Genomic DNA, 18,425 nt, shown 5'->3' with positions numbered 1-18,425 from the left:
GGGCCCTTCAGCTTTAGAGCCCCTTTGGGCTCATGAAAGACCCACATTAAAAAACACACAATAACATTTGACAGCTCAGTATTTTTAAGTATAATAAAGACTTAAAAGTGATTATAGCTGTTAGCAGAATATTTCTGGCTGAGATTTGCTTCTATATGAAAGTATTGTTTGCTTTTTAGAGAGACGAAAGACACAAGGAAGTATCACACGTTGGAAGAGTATTCCTGGGATGGGTTTATGCAGGAGGGGAGGCACCGAACAGATCCAGCGCATCTGCAGGCTGCTCCCACCCCGCGGCCTGCGGAGGCCCCGCCACACTGCCTCCCCTCCAGTCGCCCGCCCCACGACTCCCCTCATGCCATCAACCCTCTCCTTCACCTGGAGGCCACTCCTGAGCAGGGTGACCAGCAGCCTACAAGTGCATGTGGTTAAGAACATTAAAGCATCTTCAAAACTGTCACTCCAGAGAGCATTTGGGTCAAGAAGCAGGCTGAGCCCTCTGCAGCCTGCAGCCCTTTCCGTACGTGAACCAGCCCCAGGTGTGTGACGCAAAGGAGGGCCGCTCTTCCGCATCCCCCAGCACTCGGAGCATGCATGTGCCCATGTAGATGAGAAACTGTCCCGTCACCTGGGCAGTGTAGGACAGGAACCGCAGCAGGCTCCTGCAACAGAGGGAGATGGAGGCGTGTCAGGCTTGGGATCCTGGGAATGTGCCCTCCCCTGGCACATACGCCACCTTGCCCATGCTCAGGGAGCGGCGCTCATGCCTGGGAGCGTGGCAGTCCGAGGAGTCCCACTCTCAGGGCACACACGTCCCCGGGGCTGGGTGGGAGTTGGTCTCTGCGAGCTCCCCGGGACCCTGGGCCACCTGGCTCCCATGATCCAATATGGCCTGACTGCTCCGTGCCTAGAAAGCTCTGCGTGGGCAGCCCCTGCTCCTGCGAGCGTGTGCAGGGTCCTGTCCTGCCTTGGTAGGGGCAGGAACTTGTTACCGACATCAGCCAGGTCAGGCGAAGAAGTCGGGGGGAAGGAAAGTCTCAGCAAAAACGGAACCGTGATCCCATGATCCAGTTTATCGAAGGCAGCTGGGCTATTCCAACGTGTTCCCGAAGTTGCAGGGAGGGACAACTTTGCCCTGTCCTGCCCTCTCAGTTCTAAGGCTGAGTCTGGCATTAGTGTTACGGTGGACTAAAAAATAAATTTAAAAAAGCTTTAACTAAAGTTCTCTTTCTCTACTCCGCCCATAGTGAAAGGATTTCATTTCGGCATTAGGATCCCTCACTTGGAAAGGTGGCAGCAGGATGCTCAGCGGTGGCAGAGGCTGTCCCATGGCGCATGCACCCCGCCCCCCCCGCCCGGGGAGGTGAGGTCCGGGTGCTGCAGTGATAAGATTAGTAACAAGAAACTGCATTTTCCTGTCAAGAATGATCTTGCCTAGGTGGGATCTGGAGTGAGGTTTGCTTTTTTCATTATACTTTTCTAAGTCGTTGTAACTCTCTTGTTTCACATTGAAAATCAAAGAATAAAGCTATTTTCTCCCATCTCAGCAAAACAGAGCAGCTCTCCTGGGAGTCAAGCTCTCAACACTATGACGAGGCCCAGAGTCTAGGACTCGGAGTTGATGGCTCTGGCTGAGAAACTGAGGTCACGGAGAAGCCACACACCCGCGCTGACCCAGGTGGTGGCCGGGAGAGCTCTGCGAGGACAGCAGGCTGGTCTCCAAAGCCGTTCCCCTTCTGCTGCGCAGGGCGGCAGAGCGCAGGCCTCACCGGCACAGCAGAGAGAAGGAACCATCGCCCTCGGGGAGAAACGGGCAGGCCCTGCCCGGGCTGTGTGGGCAGCAGTTGCGAAGTTCTTCCACCTGCCCCAAAGACTTCCTGCTGCGGTCAATCTCTCCTTCTACCCACTCCCTCCACAGAGAGTTAGCTCTTTAGAGATCAACGGTGAATTTACTGGAGGAGGAGAAACAGGTGTATTTAGAGCCTAGACAATCATAAAGAACTTGGAAGCAACCTTCTCATTTTAAATATGGTGCAACTGAGGCTCAGAGAAGTTAAGTAACCTGTGACAGGTCACACACCTGGTGACTCAGAGAAGGGCTCGGCCCTGGTTGTGGAGTAAGAACACCCAGGGAGGGTTCCTTTGGTCATATGGCATTTGTTCAAACAGGTCTGCGGCGTGCATTGAGAATCTGTCTTCTAAGGGGCCTCTCTCCTGCGACGCTGTGCAGCCAGCCTGGCCCCGGCCTTTGGGCCTTTGGGCTGCCGGGGCCCTGGTGCGATGGGGAGGGGGACACACTGCAGGCAAGATGAAAGTTAGCAGTGATATGGACGATCCATGCAGAAGAGTATTTGTCAAGCTTTAGGTGGCTGCTCTGCGCAAACCGGGCCAGAATCTGCACGGCTCCAGTTTGAGGTGTCACTGCTCAGAATTAAGGTGCTCTAGTTCTTAAAAGAAATTTGGTTCTTCTTTATCTTTATTATTTAGTTTTTGTTGTCATTTAGTATTTGATGGTCTTTGGAGGAAAAAAAGTTCTGTTTTGGCTTAAGACTTCCTGTTTTGTGAAATAAGTGGTCAGCCTCTCTCCTACCCACTCCCTCCACAGAGAATTAGTTCTTTAGAGATCAACGGTGAATTTACTAGAGGAGGAGAGTAGGTGTATTTAGAGCCTAGACAATCATAAAGAACTTGGAAGCAACCTTCTTATTTTAAATATGATGAAACCGAGGCTCAGAGAAGTTAAGTAACCTGTGAAAGGTCACACAGCTTATGCCTGTGGCTTAAGACCAGGTGAATTAGAATGCTCCTAATGACAACAGCAACAGGCCTGTGGAGGCTCCCAGAGCTGGGCCTGGTAGTACAGAGGAATAAAGTGGGGACATGCCACCTGTGCTGGCCCCGTGTGCAGCTCCCACACCCCAAGGTTGGCCCCTGGAGTTGGTACCTCAGCAGGGCCTTGAGCCCGGTGCACTTGATGTCGTAGGACACGGAGTACATCTCGTACATCGTGGCTCTCACGTTGAGGCAGCCGATGAAGTCCTTGGGGTTCAGCTTGTATATATCAAAGGTGACCCTTGCAATCCCCAATTTCTTTGGCTGCTGGCAAGCTGGGATATACCTACTACCCTACAGTAATGAAGGGAAGAACAGACTTTAGCAGCATTCCAAACCATGACATTCAAACTTCAGAATTCTGGTTTTATGCTAGCTTCAGTTTCTCCTGAATATCCACTTAAAATATGCTATCGATGAAGCTGCTAATTATTTGAGAATGTTTTTAGCAGACCAGTATGCTTTTACTATTATGTCCAAATACATAACCAAGTACCCTTCCCTAATCTGCTTTCAGGGTAGTGACTCAGGATGAGTCTGATTTGGCTTCAGGGCCCGGGTTTTAGGATCCCACTGCTCAGTGGATGGTTGTGCCCCTGACGGATGCTGTGGACACTCATTCCAGCTGGAGGCCACCCGTGGTCCCCTGGTGACATGGGCCTCTCCTCTCATGGCCATAACACAATCACGGTTATGGAAATGCAGGTAGCATTATTCCATTTCGTAAGCAGAAAGTGGGCAGTGTGCCAGAAAGCACACTGGCACTGGGCAGAAAGTGCCAGAATCACGTGGCTAACGTAAGGGGTGGGGCTGCCCCTGTGTCCTGGCAGCTGTCTGTCTGCAGTGCCCCCTGTGCACCCGCCTGGAACATCGGCGGGCCTTTCTGGCTGGGTGGAGGGAGTCAGAGAGCTCCATGGAGCCCCAGGTTCAAAAACCACTGTAGCAGAATCTTCCCCACAGAAAGCTTAAAAAAAAAAAAACGAGAACAAAGCTGCCCCAAGGTACAAATGCTGGGCTCAGGAGCTGAGGGGTCTCTGCCATACAGACCTGGTGGTGCAGAGGATTTGAGTTTAGACAATTGAGTGGAGGTGGGAGCAGTTGAAGCTGTGAATGTGAAGCCCGTTAATGCTGGGGTCTCAGTCGTTTGCAGTCAGAGCACAGAGTCCCCCAAAACACCCACGCCCTCCCTGCCGCCCACTGCGCAGGGCGCAACTGAGGGGGGATGCCAGCCGGGGCACAAGGGGTCCTGCCGCCTCTCGAGGGGTGCCAACTACCCCTTAGCTAGGAAACATGATTTTAAAAGATCAAGATTATGGAAGCAAAGGGGTTTTGACCTATAATCCTGCCACACTTCTTTTTCCTGGCCTCACATTCCTTTCTGACTTTCAAAAGTTTTTATCTTGCTCTCCTTAAATGTCTTCCTTAGTCTAGGTCTTAAATCAAAATTCAGACACCCTTCCACAGCTAATCCCCGCGTGCCTCAACATGTGGGCACGTGGATTTCTACACTCACTACCTCCGGGAAGGACGGTTCCCGCCCTGCCCGCTTCCTGCAGGCGCTGCCTCCTCGCCGGCCAGGCCCTGGGCTGGAGGAGCCTCGAGCCTCCCTTGAGTGTGTGACCCAGATCAAGGGTGTCTCAGCAAGGCCCTGGACGCAGCAATGGGAACTTACACACGTGTGACACGGTCTCCGGCCCCTGCATACTAACCGATGTCTCGTTTATAAAAACAAACAAGGAAACAAACAAAAAGTGCCCTTCCCATCTGAATCAGCTTCCTGCCGCTGCCGCCTCAGATCACTAGAAACTGAGTGGCTCCAAACCACACGTACTGATGCCGTCACAGTCCTGCCGTCGGGATCCAAAGCGAGCGGGCAGGGCTCGGCCCCTCCGTCTCTGCTTCCTCCCGCTCACCCTCCTGCCCCCCCTTCTGCCCCCCAGGCCGCAAGGACCCTTGAGGCCTGCTTGGACCGAAATCTGAGTTTGGGCAGGGTCTTCTCTTGACTTACACTGACCTCCCCGGATAATCTGGGACAACACCCCCATCTCAAGAGCCTTCACTTAATTATATTCACCCAGTCCCTTTGGGGATCAGGACGTGGGCATCTCTGGGGGCCATTCAGGCCACGTACCTACCTCACAGCAGACAGCCCGAGACTGTCTCTTAGAAGATGTATCTAATTCAGCCCACAGGGCATGGTCTCCTCTCCTGCTATAAGATTTTATTTAAATTTATGCTTTTTATAATTGGTCTGCAGAGTCTTTTCCAGTGAAAACAATTATGGCGTGTATGCAGGAGTGTATGTGTGATATAGGTAAGATGAAGGAACAATGAGACAGCAAAACCAAACATTGCCCAGCCCCGGGAGACCCCCGGGCCTCTCCTCAGCCCACCCCCCGCTCCTGTCCAGGGGGATCTCTGTGTTTAGCACACGCATACCTTAGACACTATATTGCTAAGTCTGCATATTTTTGAATTCTCTATAAATGGTTTAACATGGAGGTTCTCCAAGTGTGGTCTCCTATCAGTGGATGGAGAGGGCACACGATGTTCCCAGTCAACAGTAGGACGCCATGTGCCCTTTCTGTGCTCGTGAGGAGTGGTGCTTCCCACTGGGAGACCTGCCTACCTCGGTGAGCCAGTAGTTTCTAAACGACCCATGCCCGGTGTGACAAATCATCCCTGGGAAAAAGATCCATTCAAAGTGCAGGACACACCCACGGACTGGACGCAGCACAGGCGGCTCTGGGTCGCACATCTCTTCAGACTCCGCGCTGCGCCGACCGCCCTGCAGCCAGCACGCGTGAGCTCCGGCAGCGGCCGGGCAGAGCGTGCTCGGCCACCCGAGAAGACTCCGCGTCTTCCTCCCCTCCCAGGTGTCCGGCCAGACTCTCCCCGTGCTCCGTCAGAGCAACAATTACAACACATTCAATACAGAAGCAGATTCAAGAATTCAGCTAGACATTAAAGAGATTTGCAAAAACGTAAAAACTGTCACTCCTCACTCAATATTTGTGTTTTGGAAAATAGTCATTTTTCATAAAAATATGTGATTTAAGTTAACCTGTATTGGGTTATTATTTTTAATGAATAATACATATTTTTAAATTTATCGATTTTAATTTCTTTTTTAAAAAGTCTACTCATTAGTAACTTCTAAATAATTTTAATTTCTACTGTTGGGAATATCTATATCTATAGCTTATAGTTTCTTAGCCTTGACACCACTGCCATTGGGGCTGGACACCTTTCCGGGGGGCTGTCCACGTTGTGAAGTGGTTACCAGCGACTCGGGCCTCCACCCCTGCCTAGCCCTAACAGCCAAAAAAATGTACCCCAAGGGGTGACATCTCCCCATTTGAGAACCTCTGCTAGATATCCACAGAGTCTATTGACACAACCCACATAAACAAAAGCTATTTGGGGTCTTTATTAAGTTTGACGAGTGTAAATGGGTCCTGAGATCAAGAAATTTGAGGACCACTTGTTTGATGTCTTATTCTGTGATCTTTTCACTCAGCAAAGTCGATGAGGTTTATCCACACGGATGCCTGTAGTTGTGCTTCCTGCATTTTCACGCTGAAGAACAGTCCATTCAGTGACGGTGTGACAGCCTATTCACGTGCATTTACACAGAAGTGCACTGCTGGGCGTGTGTGTCTCGTCTCCTGCCATGGGATGGGGTCTGTTTCAGCCGTTTGCTCTGACCGGGCATGTGGTTGACACGTCCCTCCCGGCTGACGCGTGCCTGCTCTGCTAGCTGCACGGGCCCCATCAGCTCTGGGCACAGGGCTGGGCAGGGACTCACTGAGTAAAGAGATCCAGCGAGTAAACTGAGGGTCCTCTCCAGATCTCTGTAAACTAACTCTGTGCTTAGGTGTTTTGGACTCGGGAGGGCCCAAAGCTTCACGAGGGCAGCTTATGGCCACAGATTCTCGGGAGAGGCCCTCACGATGCCCTGCTTTATGGAGACTTCTCAAATCTGACGCCGCTCTTCGAGTCAGCCTGAGACTGGGCCTCCTGTCCTCCCGGCGTCTGTCAAAGCTGCAGCCTGGTCACCGAGGCCGGTGGACACCCACAGGCAGAGGCCCCGGCGAGCTGCCAGCCTCAGGCTTTGCTGCCCTCTCTGGATTCTGACTCCACAAAAATTTTGGCCTCTGAGGATCTCCCTTTCTTGAAGGTCAGTTAGATATGTAAAAAGATGTTTTGGTATTGTGCTTTACGTTTTTAGCTGTTTTATAGTAACAAGGTTTTTAAGATATATGATCTGTTGCCCCAGAAACTTCATTCTATCTTCATCCTTCCCCTTCATTCTATCTCTTTACTTTTCCAAATCTCTGCATTCACACAGACACACACACACGCACCTCCCTAACCTTGTTGGCTCTATCAGCTTGTCTGGCTTTCAAGAATAGGGACAGTGAATAGTCACCAGGTCGATTCTGTGCATTTCGCAGGGTCTGTACCTACTCACTGGCCAAAGCCTGTTCCTCAGAATTATTTGCTTTCAATCACACAGCCCAAGTTCACAGAGATACTAAGTCTCCTTGGATACTTGTAAGAATCCCTTTGGGGGTAGTGGATCCAGGTGTCAGGAGAATGCAAAGTGTATGTTGAGGAAGTGGGCAAGGCACCACCGAAGTAGGGCACGTGCTTTCTCAGGTAAAAAGCCCACCCAGTAGCCGTTTGGATGACCATGATTTTGCTTACCGGAGTCCACTTCTGTCCTTTTTCCAAGATCATGAAATGCGTGTTGTCTCCTAGGGTCTGGAAGAACTCTTCCGTGTCCACCACGGTGCCGTCTTCCTCCAGTACCAGAGTGACCAGTCCAGCACTGATGACCAGGACATCCAGAGTCTAGGTTTGCAATGCATTAGAGAAATGGAATGAAGTGTGACATTTCCACTGGGCTGTCCAACAGCATGTACTAAGTTATAGTTTTTAGAAGTGTTGGTTGATTCTGATAAAATTTCAATGGTAAAAATATACCTTGATTGGTGTCTATGACTCAGTCTTTGGAAAAAGGGGAATTTTCTCCCCTTGTTTTGGTTGTTGTTTTGAGACAGTATCTCACTCTGCCCCGGCTAGAGTGCAGTGGCATCAGCCTAGCTTACCACAGCCTCGAACTCCTGGGCTCAAGCCATCCTCCTGCCTCAGCCTCCTGAGTAGCTGGGACTATAGGCACATACCGTGACACCCGGCTAATTTTTCTATTTTTAGTAGAGACGGGGTCTCACTGTTGCTCAGGCTGGTCTTGAACTCCTGAGCTCAAATGATCCTCCTGCCTCGGCCTTCCAAGTAGCTGGGACTACAGGTGCATGCTACCATGCTGGGCCTGGAAGTTAAGATTTTCAATGTATCTGTCTTCTTAAAAGACATGAGGTAAGTGATTACATTGAATAATATTTATAATTTCTAAGATTACCTACTTATTGAGATGGATAAAAAGAAAAATCCTGCATGTATGACATTTCAGAGCCGGAGCCTCGGGTAGTGTGTTTGAACATCTCTCCTGCTTCGGAGAAGGCATGTTGGATGCTCATTCCTCATTTCCACAGGTGTCTGTGTCTGAGCTCCGCTTCCGCGGGTCTAGGTTCTTCCTTATTTGGTGGCTTAGGCCACTGGTTTAGATTGAGGACTAGTCTATCCCAGCTTCATAACCCAGAATAGACTTCTGGAGTCTGCGCTTCCCCACATTCCCTTTTGTCAAAGAAGCAAAGCTACATTATCCACTGGGGGCTACTCTTGAGGGTTTTGCCTCTGTACCTAAATCTTTTATGGTACAGAGATGCAATACTGCTTCCTTTTTATCATTTATACCTACCCTTTGCCCAGTTAGAAATGGCTCCTTCAGACTCTCTGGGGCCAAGAGAAGGTCTGACGAGTTTAACATACTGTTTTTCTTTTTCTTCTCTGTTTAAAACAGTTTTATTGAGACATAATTGATGAGTCATACAATTTACCCCTTGTCAATCGTACAATTCAATGGTTTATGGCATGTTCTCAGAGTTGGGCAACCACCAGCACAGTCAGTTTTAGAGCATTTTCATTCCCGAAGAAAGAAACCTCATCATCAGTCATTCCCCATCTTTCTCCCCAACCCACCCCTTCTGGAGACATGCTTTTTTTTGTTTTGTTATTTGTTTTGTTTTGTTTCATTTTGTTTTAAGAGATAGGGTCTCGCTCTATTGCCTAGGCTGGTCTTGAACTCCTGGGCTCAAGCCATCCTTCTGCCTCAGCCTCCCAAGTAGCTGGAACTGCAGATATGAGCCACCATGTCTGCCCTAATTCTTCAAAAACAATTTTTTTAGAGATGGGGTCTCGCTCTGTTGCCCAGGCTGGGACGTGCTGTTTTTTTTCACTCTTCTGCCTTTGCATGGGCTTCCTACCCAAGACCACTGCCCTGGGCGAGCTCAGGGCGCCTGTGTGAGTGGGTGGAGAGGTGCCAGGCATGTACCTTGCGGAGGAGCTCCTCCAGGCTGCTGGCCATCACCCCGCGCCGGCTGCTCCTGTCGTGGTTGGAGACTCGGAAGGGGCGGGCTGGATGCATGAGAGGGGTGAGCAGGACTCGCTTGGTCTGTGAGCCCATAAATGTCAGCGGCCTGAAAATGGGGGCAAAAAGTAAAGAAAAAGAATCTTTAAGGAGAGGTTTGAAGTACACAGAAATAATGCAATTTTAACATTTGCATCTAAAAGAAAGAAACTTGGTGGTTGGGGGTTACTAAAAATTATATATACACACATGTGCATATATTTCCAAGAAACAAACAAGTAATACATCAAATTAAAAACACAACCATCTTTATTCCTATTTTACCAGAACATTTAAAGTCCTCGAAAACCTGTTTGGATAGGAATAGTAAGGGCATCAAACACAAAAAAGAAGTAAGAACTATATTCTGCAAATATGGATAGGTTCTAGAGATAAAAAAAAATCCAAAAGAATGATCTCTAGTGGCCACGAAGTAGTTAAGCAGAGTCAGAGAATTAGGCGCACATACAGTTCCATGTTTGTATTATACAGAAAGACGAAGCCAGGTATTAACTTAAAAGCCAGATATTGGTCACTGTAGCAACCAAGTTTTCGAAATCAACTGAGGACAAATTGAGATCCACAGACTCACTATAACTGTGGCTGGAATAACGAGAAGGAAAAGAACTTTAGGGCCAATGTCACATGACACCTTGGAGTAAGCTCCACATTTACCAAAGAATTAACTCAAACATTCATTATAAAAAAAGCACTAACATGAAAAAAAAAACAACTGTAGCAAAACCAAATCAAGACAATTATTTGAGAAAAAACTCTCCAGCTCTTGATTAAATTTTAGTTACCTAGCAACTAAAAAAGTAATAAAATGGGGATAAATGAGAAACAGCTGATAAGTTAGAGATGTTTAACAAACTCACATGTTGCTTTATAAATATTAACTCACTTAATTCTCAGGAAACCCTGTGATATAGTCCTAGATTTCTCAATTCACGGGTGAGGGAAGTCGGGCCGGAGAGCTGGGGTTCAGCCCGGGCTGTCGTCGGCCTCAGGGAGACGCTAAGCGACTGAAGAGTAAGCAGAGCTGCGCACTGGGAAACAGATGAAGCTTTTCATGGCAATTACAGACGCGCCAAACTGCCTCTGACACACTACTGCATGCTTTTAAACCAAAAAGCAGGAGGTTATTTAAAAATAACTCCATTCTTACAGCATAATGTTTAGAGGCAAAAAAATAAAAAACAGAACTCCAGGGGAGACAGACGGCCTTGCTGCTGCCACTAGAAGGTGGCCCAGTTGAGCCACGTGTAAGAGTTTTCACCTAGGACCACAGACTTCTTCACATTCACGAATGGGTCCATAAAGAAATGATCCCAAACAGTATGAACAGGTCTGAGTGCGGCTGCAGGACCCGCCTAGCGCTGGGCGCTGTGACGACGCTTTCCAGGTGCCCTCATGTACCCCCCCCACCCCCCCACTGCAGGTGCTCAAATACGGGTTGACCCCTGGACAAACGCCTCACAGGCACATTCAGGAGAATGAAACAAAGGGCGTTGTTTTCAGGACAACCGGGTAGAAGATACAAAGTGAGCACATCACTGCTTTCTGACACGGACAGAGTTTGTCTGGATAACTCTGCGTGTCGCCTGTGATTTAGCACTTTATTACACACACACACACATTGTCGTTTATCTATGCTTTATTTTCCCAACCAGACTGGAACTTCCTTATGGACAAGGGTTTCTTTGTTATATTTCCTTTAACACCCAGCTTAGTGTTAGGCACACACATTTTAAATAGCATGGTGTCTAACCTGAAACTCTACAAAAGGACTTGAGTGAAAATCCAATGACTTACTAGGGAATTTGCTATATAAAAAACTGATAGTGTAGTAACAAACTGGAGCTCAAAATTTGTCAGGTTAAGTTTATGCTACCAGCTTGATCAGCCAGCGTCAAGAGCTTCCCCATAACAGTGAGTGTTTGCGCCTCACCTTGCCAACAAGTGGGGCTCCTGGAACCAGACCTAGATTGCCAGCAAGAATTTGATCTAAGTGTATCTGGCCAGCATCACATCAGTTCCTTGTAACTGCTCACGTCTGAGCACTTGCCATGGCCAGTAATGTGCTAACTCTTTAAATTAATACCAATATTAGTTTAACATTAATTAACAAATTATCTTTACACCATTAAAAGGAAAGAATTACCCCATCTCACAGATGAGAAAACTGAAGCTCAGAGTGGTTTCTCAAGCCTACCCAGTTAACAAGGGAAACATATGGAACACAATCCCAGGTCTGTCCAAAGCCAAGTTTTTGTTTTTGTTTTTAAGTGAAGGGAGTAGGTTGTTTTGTTACACATTCTCTGAACTTCAAATATCAAGCAATAGACATCAACCCAGAGCACTGGCAGAAGAGCTTCCCTGTGGTTGAAAGTACAGCAGCATTTTGAGTTTATACCCTCAACTCCTTTCCCTTTTCAGTAGACAAAGTTGCTAAATGATCTGTTTCCAGTGAGGCAATGCCAATGGGAACGTGCTGGGTCAGGGGTCCCCAACCTGGGCCACCCATCAGAATGGTCTGGGAGCCTTTGCCAGAGACCCACCAAGGAAATCAGAGCCCGGAGCCTGCTGGGCAGTGCACCAATGCAGCCGTGGGGCCGGCACACAGCGTCTGAACTTTTGCCTTGATTAAAAGGAGTTACATCAGATTTCTCTCAGTTACACAATGCCACGAACAAGACGTTCCTGTACTGCTGCGCCAACGCGAGAGAGAATTCACCCACATTATCGTCCCTGGTGACCCGGGTGGAGGGGCAGAGGGGATTGGCCATATTACACTTCACGTTCAGGGCCATGGCTTTGTCTCCACCTCATCACAGCATCTGAACTTGAACCAGCTGGTGAAGTTCCTGCCAGGAGGGGAGGAAGAAAGGTATGGGTCTGCTCGGTGCCAAACCCTCGTGCATGTTAGCACACTACCTCAGAGCCTCTTTTCTCCCCAGAGCAGGAAGTCATGGCAGCGTGCATGAGGCTTCTAGAACCTGAGCTCGCTGAGGCCAGAGTCTACTTGCGCATTTTCTGCCTTCCCACAGCACCTTCCCAGAGGCGGCATGCCACCCATTTGCCGAGTAGACAGGCTGGGCTGGAACCAGACACAGGAGAACACAGTCCGGCTATTTTCAGACATTAGGTCCAGCCCCTCCTGGTCAAGGGGACAGCTTTGACCTGGTTAGTCGTGGCCCCATATTTTCCCATTCGATGAACACACTCGCGCCTTCATACGGCACCAGTGGCCCAGTGACCTAGCACAAAACAAAAGAACATACAATTTATTGTTCTTACCTGTCACATTTCCTAACCAAGAGCAGGGTCACTGCTGGATGAAGGGCTGATGGGGCACACATGAAACACCCCTGAAGGCATGAAAGTTAAACCCTGCCAGTGTCATCAAGGAACAGGAAAGGTGACTTGATGGGCCAAATTCTATGAAATCAAGACTGTCTTATATGCAACATGTAAAGGGGTTAAGTGACATGTCACGCACACCAGCCTATGCAACAAATACTGTATGGGTGCTCGCTGGGCTCCAGCTAAACCAACAACAGGGCTACATGGACAAAGGGCTACGTATTAATCCAACCCACTTCTGACCCACTGAATGGACAGAATAGTTTCTATCACTGGCCATCAGCACAATGCTTGAAACAGAACCACTGAGAAGCCTTCGAATTCTGCAGGACACGGGAAAACAGTTGCTCCCTCATTCCTGTGAAAGTGGGTACAAACGATTCGATGAAACAGGAAGGGAAATAACTCACTAAAGGGGAAAAATATAAGGAAATAGTTAAGGAAATAGGTTGTTTCAGAGAAATCAGGATGGTAAGAGAAGTTGGGCTTCATAGAATACTCCCAAACTGTGTAGTGGCACGTCACCCAGCAGCGAGGGGGACAGTGAAGTCTTTGTGTTTTCCCGGAGGGAAGCAGAGAGTCGCCAACTTATAGAAGTGTGAGAAATAAAGCAGCAAGCCACAATCTGGCAGAAGACATGAACTTTCTCCAATAAAACTAGCCTAAGCCCTACAGATCACGGAAAAGCTTTATGTGCCACCCTATGGACTGACGTTTACTCTGAAGGCAATGGAGGGAAAAGGCCCAGGAATGAGGTGTTGGTTGAAGAGAAGTATTTTGGTGCCCTCGCTGGTGTGGCAGCAGTACCAGGCTGTGTGAGAGAGCCCAGGGCACGTGCAGAGTGCCATGGTGGCTGAGGGACTCCGTGTGCCATCATTAGGCAGAAAAGGAGGGACCCACAGGAGAGGAAGAAAGGGCACACAGGAGTAGGACATAAGTCAACTGAGCACTGTCACCAAAGCCAAGAGTGACAATGAATGTTATGAAGGGAAGTGGGGAGGTCAAGAATGGTCTTTCCAAGAAATAAGACAGGGCTTGGAAAGTATTCCTCAGGCCTGGAGAAGTACCCAGGAGACCTAGGGACAGCGCCAGAGGCAGGTGGCATCTGACCCAACCACAGGAGGTACAGGAGCGAGCGTCAGCCTCTGCGGGGCTTCCTGCCACCCGGCTCCCTGTAGGGTCCTGTTGGACATGACAGATGGGAACACACCTGCCTGCAGATGAGCCGGTCCTGACAAGGACTGTCCGGCTCACAGCTGGGTTCTTTCTTACCAAGCTAACAAAAGGCTTGGCATAGTAAAGGGTATTCAATACGTGACCTTCAAAGAGAAGAGTCTTTGAACACTTTGAAACATTATTAAAATAAGAATTTAGAGTCAAGAAGCAGAAAGCTGGGAGATTTACTTGTAGAAAACTTAATTCCTTATTAATGTCACTAATAATACTGTGATACAATTTGTACTGAAATAGCACCTGTACAAAATCTAGAGTTCCTTGTTCAAGGAAAGAAAAGATGTTCTAAATAACTACAAAAAGCAGCCATTTTGCACAAAGTATATATAATATCTTATTAGTTTTATAACAACTTCAGGGTTTGGCATGAATGTTATCACTGACAAGACACAGAACAAAGCAGACTTTGTCTATGACAACCAGCACCGTGTGGGCATCCTTGATGTCTGCACTTTGCTACAAGACTGCAGGCTGCTTTTGTCACAGCTAAGGCCTCAAGCCATTACAGCTCATTAACAAACTAATGACTGGTTTAAGATTTTGTAATTGCTTGCAAATATCTGATTTTTAAAAACTGTACATATTGATGAAGTTACTTTCTTGGCAAAATGCAGTTAATTACTAATAAAGACAGAGTTAGGACATACATCTCTGGTAGTTTAAATTAAGGAACACTCAGAGGGGACAGGAGCCCAGCAAGACCACAGTTGCAAACCCACTGGCTCCTTAGCTTGGACAGGGTTTTACGGAGGGGCAGGGAAGAAAAGGTGTTTTCCCTTTAACACGAATTACAGGTTGTCTTCTTCCAGTTTGGTTTGGGAACAGGGACATTCCAAGGAATTACAGCAGCTCAGTCTTGAAGCAGGTAGATTTTCAAAGAATTGCAACAACAATTTGTCCCTAACAAATAGTCATTCACTCCTGGGACTTGCCAAGCTAAAAGGAATGTGTCTCAGGAGATGAGACATTTTATTTTGATTTGTCAACAGCAGGTCCTGTACGCCTCACATGACCTCACACTTGACCTAGTGGAGCCCTCACACAGAGTCATTCCGGATTCTGGTAAACTGTTCTAAGGGTCAGATGCAAGGAGAGGCTCGGCCTGAGCTCCCTGCCATTGCCTGTTCCTGCTCAGAGACACACCAGGGGCCAGGGAGTTGGGGGCGCACCCCCAACCCTCGGCCCCCCCCCCCACTCCCCGCATTCTCCGCCAGGAGGAACTGCGAGAGGGTCTCCTGCCACGCGCTCGCTCCCAGTCGGAGAGACTTGGCGAGGGCGAGGGCGCCCCCACTCCGTTGGCAGTCCTCCCCCCACCCCGTCGGCGGTCCTCCCCCCACCCCGTCGGCGGTCCTCCCCCCACCCCGTCGGCGGTCCTCCCCCCACCCCGTCGGCGGTCCTCCCCCCACCCCGTCGGCGGTCCTCCCCCCCACCCAGTCGGCGGTCCTCCCCCCCCGTCGGTGGTCCTCCCCTTCCCCCGGCGGCCCTCCCCCTCCCCCCGCGGCGATCCTCCCCACCCCCCGGCGGCGGTCCTCCCCGACCCCCACACCCACAGTTGGCCGTCTTCGCCTCCGGGGAGTGCGGCTGGGGGCGCGTGGCTCTGGGAAAGGAGGAAGGAAAACACGGACCTGACTTTAAGCTTAAACGAGTGGGCGACGATACGAAGCAAGTCTGTTTCTGACCTTCCCCGCGGCCACCGCCACGACCTGCTTTTTGTGTTTAAAGAGAAAGCCGGTGTCGCGGAGGAAGATCACCTTCACACTCCGGCAGCTATTTTTCTAAACTTGGGGATCTCCAGCAGCTCCCCTCGGAGGCCGGGTTCGAAGGGCACAAACCGCCAGCTCTGTAACCGCGGCTGCGCCCCGCGTCCCTCCGCCCGCGTCCGCCAAGGGGCCGGCGCCCCGCAGAGCTGCGTCTCCGGGGACGCAGGGCGGCCCCATCCTCGCCGCGGTACTTTGGTGACCTTCAGGGGAACGCGAGCTCCCGCCAGGCAGGCTTTAGGATTTCACCCACAAGAATGCGTTTGGATCTGCCAGGATGTGAAGACGAACCCCAGCGGGAGAACAAGTGACGCCGACCCTTGGGCAGGAGCTGGAGGCGAGGCGGCCGGGCGCGAGGCAGACAGCGCGGGGTCGGGAGGCCCCTGTCCCCTCCCAGGGCTGCGGACCCGCTCAGCCCCGCCTCCCCGCGTCGCCCTGAGCGCTGAGCTCGGGCCCCTGCTCCCGCCCTGGCTCCTGGCTCCCTCCCCAGGACCCGGAGGCGCTGCACCGGGTTCCTGAAACTGCACCTGTGGCTGCAGTGGCGGCAAGAGGTGAGGCCACTTCTGCACTCAACACTGTCACCTGTTCCACAGACGCCCGCGCACCTCGGGAGCACCACGCCTGGCACCTACGGCCAGGTGGAGGAGGGAAGACGCGGGGCCGACTGAGGCTCGGCCTGCGGGCGCTGGACCGCGGCGTGGGCACCAGCGGGGCAACGGGGTGTGGGCGCGGAGGCCCGGCGAGGGGCGCTGGGGGCCGAGAGGCGGATAGGGAGCGTGGGGTAGTGGGGCGCGGGGGACTGGGGCGCTGGGGGCCGACAGGCGGATAGGGAGCGTGGGGCTGTGGGGCGCAGGGGACTCGGGGCGCTGGGGGCCAGAGGCGGATAGGGAGCGTGGGGCTGTGGGGCGCGAGGGACTCGGGGCGCTGGGGGCCAGAGGCGGATAGGGAGCGTGGGGCTGTGGGGCGCAGGGGACTCGGGGCGCTCAGGGACGCCGGACGCGCGGGAACGCCGGGGCGACCGAGAGCGCGGCACTCACCTGAGGAGGGCTCCTGCGCAGTCCCAGGCGGTCTCCATGGCGCCGGTCCCCGCGCGGGCCTGGCGTGCGGCCTCTCCAGCCGGTGCCGCCTCTTAAAGCTTCGCCGCCGGCCCCGCCCCAGCCTGCCCGCCCCGCGCGGCCTGACCGAGGGGCGAGGACTTGCCCATTGCCTGGCCGCCGCCCAAGGCCGGGCTTCGCGCTCTGGGAGCCTGCGGTCGTCCTAGGCTCCTGCCGCCGGAGTCCGCGGGGCGCGCCCCTTCGGGCCCCTGGCAGCAGGGAGCGGGACCGAGGACCTTCGAACCTCAGAAGCTCCGCGGGGCTCGTGTGGTCACTCGTTAGCCAATGTTTGTTGTGCACTTCTGGGGGTTGGGAATTGGTGACATCGCCAATTCTGGTAGCATCGCTTTGGCTTTGGAAAGACAGACATGTAGATTTTACACCCAGGCCACCCAGTCGGGCGAGTGAGGCGCAGGCTGTGTACGCCAGTTGCCCCCGGGCTGGGGACCCCACCCCGCCCCGTGTCCTGCTGCAAGCGGCGACCCAGGTGGCTCCTCGTAGAGAGGAGGAAGTTGCCGCAGACACTGGGACACGCGCTCGGCCTCCTTCCTGGTGAGTTGCCTTCGCTACTGTACATGAGCACTTGGGGACAGCGAGAAAGGCGATCAGAATTGAGGTACAGGAACCTTTGGATTTCATGAACAGTCGTTTACCTACAGGTAAGGGACCTTCTTAGAGTAAGGAAGGAACAGCAAACGGACCCGGGCCTGAGGGGACTGTCTATCCACACCTGCCTGCGTAGGGCCGTAGCAGAAGATGCAGTTAGGCTGTTTCAGACCTCGGAGGTGGGGAGCTGTCAGGGCTTCCGCAGAGCTCTTCGTTGCCGAATTGAAGCAGAAGTCTCCTGAGCCCGTTGAGGCCTGGACCAGTCCCGCAATTCGGCCCTGTGAGGAGCCAAAGTTTCTGGGATAGAGACTGCTAGGATGCTTGTGCCCATGGTCAAGTGAGTCACTGCCCACTGCGAACTGCGTTTCCAAGGAGCTGTAGCCTGTGCCGCTTCTGCTGACTCAACTTGGTTTTGGCGCACCGACTGATCGCTTAAGATGTGACCACTGTGGTGTCTGCCCTGTTCGTGGACGTGGCTCACAGAGACAGACAGACTCGGCCTGCTGGGAGCACCCCAGCCCCAGAGCCGCAGGGTAGGACACAGCCTTAAGAGACCATTAGCTGCCCCTCCAGAGACACCCCCAATTCGATAGATAAGGAACCGGGTCCAATCAATTCAAGTTAACTCACCTCTAAATTTTTTATTGTGAAGAAATACAACTGTAGAGATATAGAGAAAGAATAGTACAATGAACACCTTATACCCAGCCCCTGGCTTCAACCACAGTTAACATTTTGACATATTTCCTTGTAATTTATCTATATTTTTATTTGAACCCCTTCACATTAAATCCTTCAAGTTGCATCTCTGATAAAACAAGGACGTTCTCATACATAAGCACAGTGACATTATCACTCCTAACAAAATGAAAATGATCCCTTAATAACATCTAATAATCAGTCTACAGTCAAGCTCCTCACCCTTCAGATTTGTGGATCTGCGTTGATCTATTATGTGCCTGGGGTGTGAGTATACTAAACCGATTTGGAGTAATGAAGGTCAAG

The 18,425-nt window shown here is 51.1% G+C and overlaps 1 protein-coding gene across 2 annotated transcripts; it reads right to left on the bottom strand.

The window, feature by feature from the left end:
* Positions 1-213: 213 nt before the first annotated feature.
* CIDEA (cell death inducing DFFA like effector a) lies at positions 214-16,856 on the bottom strand. Of its 2 annotated transcripts, none has more exons than XM_045527799.1 (5): positions 16,758-16,856; positions 9,290-9,434; positions 7,543-7,689; positions 2,945-3,126; positions 214-662 (listed from the first exon to the last, which is right to left on the bottom strand). In XM_045527799.1, exons 1-5 carry the CDS (start codon positions 16,793-16,795, stop codon positions 479-481), a joined length of 696 nt encoding a protein of 231 aa, XP_045383755.1. In that variant the 5' UTR covers positions 16,796-16,856; the 3' UTR covers positions 214-478. The 2 variants fall into 2 exon arrangements, with proteins under 2 accessions (XP_045383755.1, XP_045383756.1); XM_045527800.1 differs by lacking the exon at positions 16,758-16,856 and adding an exon at positions 15,643-15,733.
* Positions 16,857-18,425: the final 1,569 nt, after the last annotated feature.

The sequence above is a fragment of the Lemur catta genome, chromosome 16 (genome assembly GCF_020740605.2).
Source record: "Lemur catta isolate mLemCat1 chromosome 16, mLemCat1.pri, whole genome shotgun sequence".
In the NCBI taxonomy this organism is placed as follows: Eukaryota; Metazoa; Chordata; class Mammalia; order Primates; family Lemuridae; genus Lemur; species Lemur catta.
This window is presented reverse-complemented; position numbering and strand designations above follow the sequence as displayed.

Excerpts from the sequence above, each read along its gene's own strand:
- CIDEA (XM_045527799.1), bottom strand. The coding sequence starts at position 16,795 with ATGGAGACCGCCTGGGACTGCGCAGGAGCCCTCCTCAG. Across the intron at positions 7,690-9,289 it reads TGGAGGAGCTCCTCCGCAAG|ACTCTGGATGTCCTGGTCAT; the intron begins GTACATGCCTGG and ends TTGCAAACCTAG. Across the intron at positions 3,127-7,542 it reads AAGGACAGAAGTGGACTCCG|GGTAGTAGGTATATCCCAGC; the intron begins GTAAGCAAAATC and ends TCATTACTGTAG.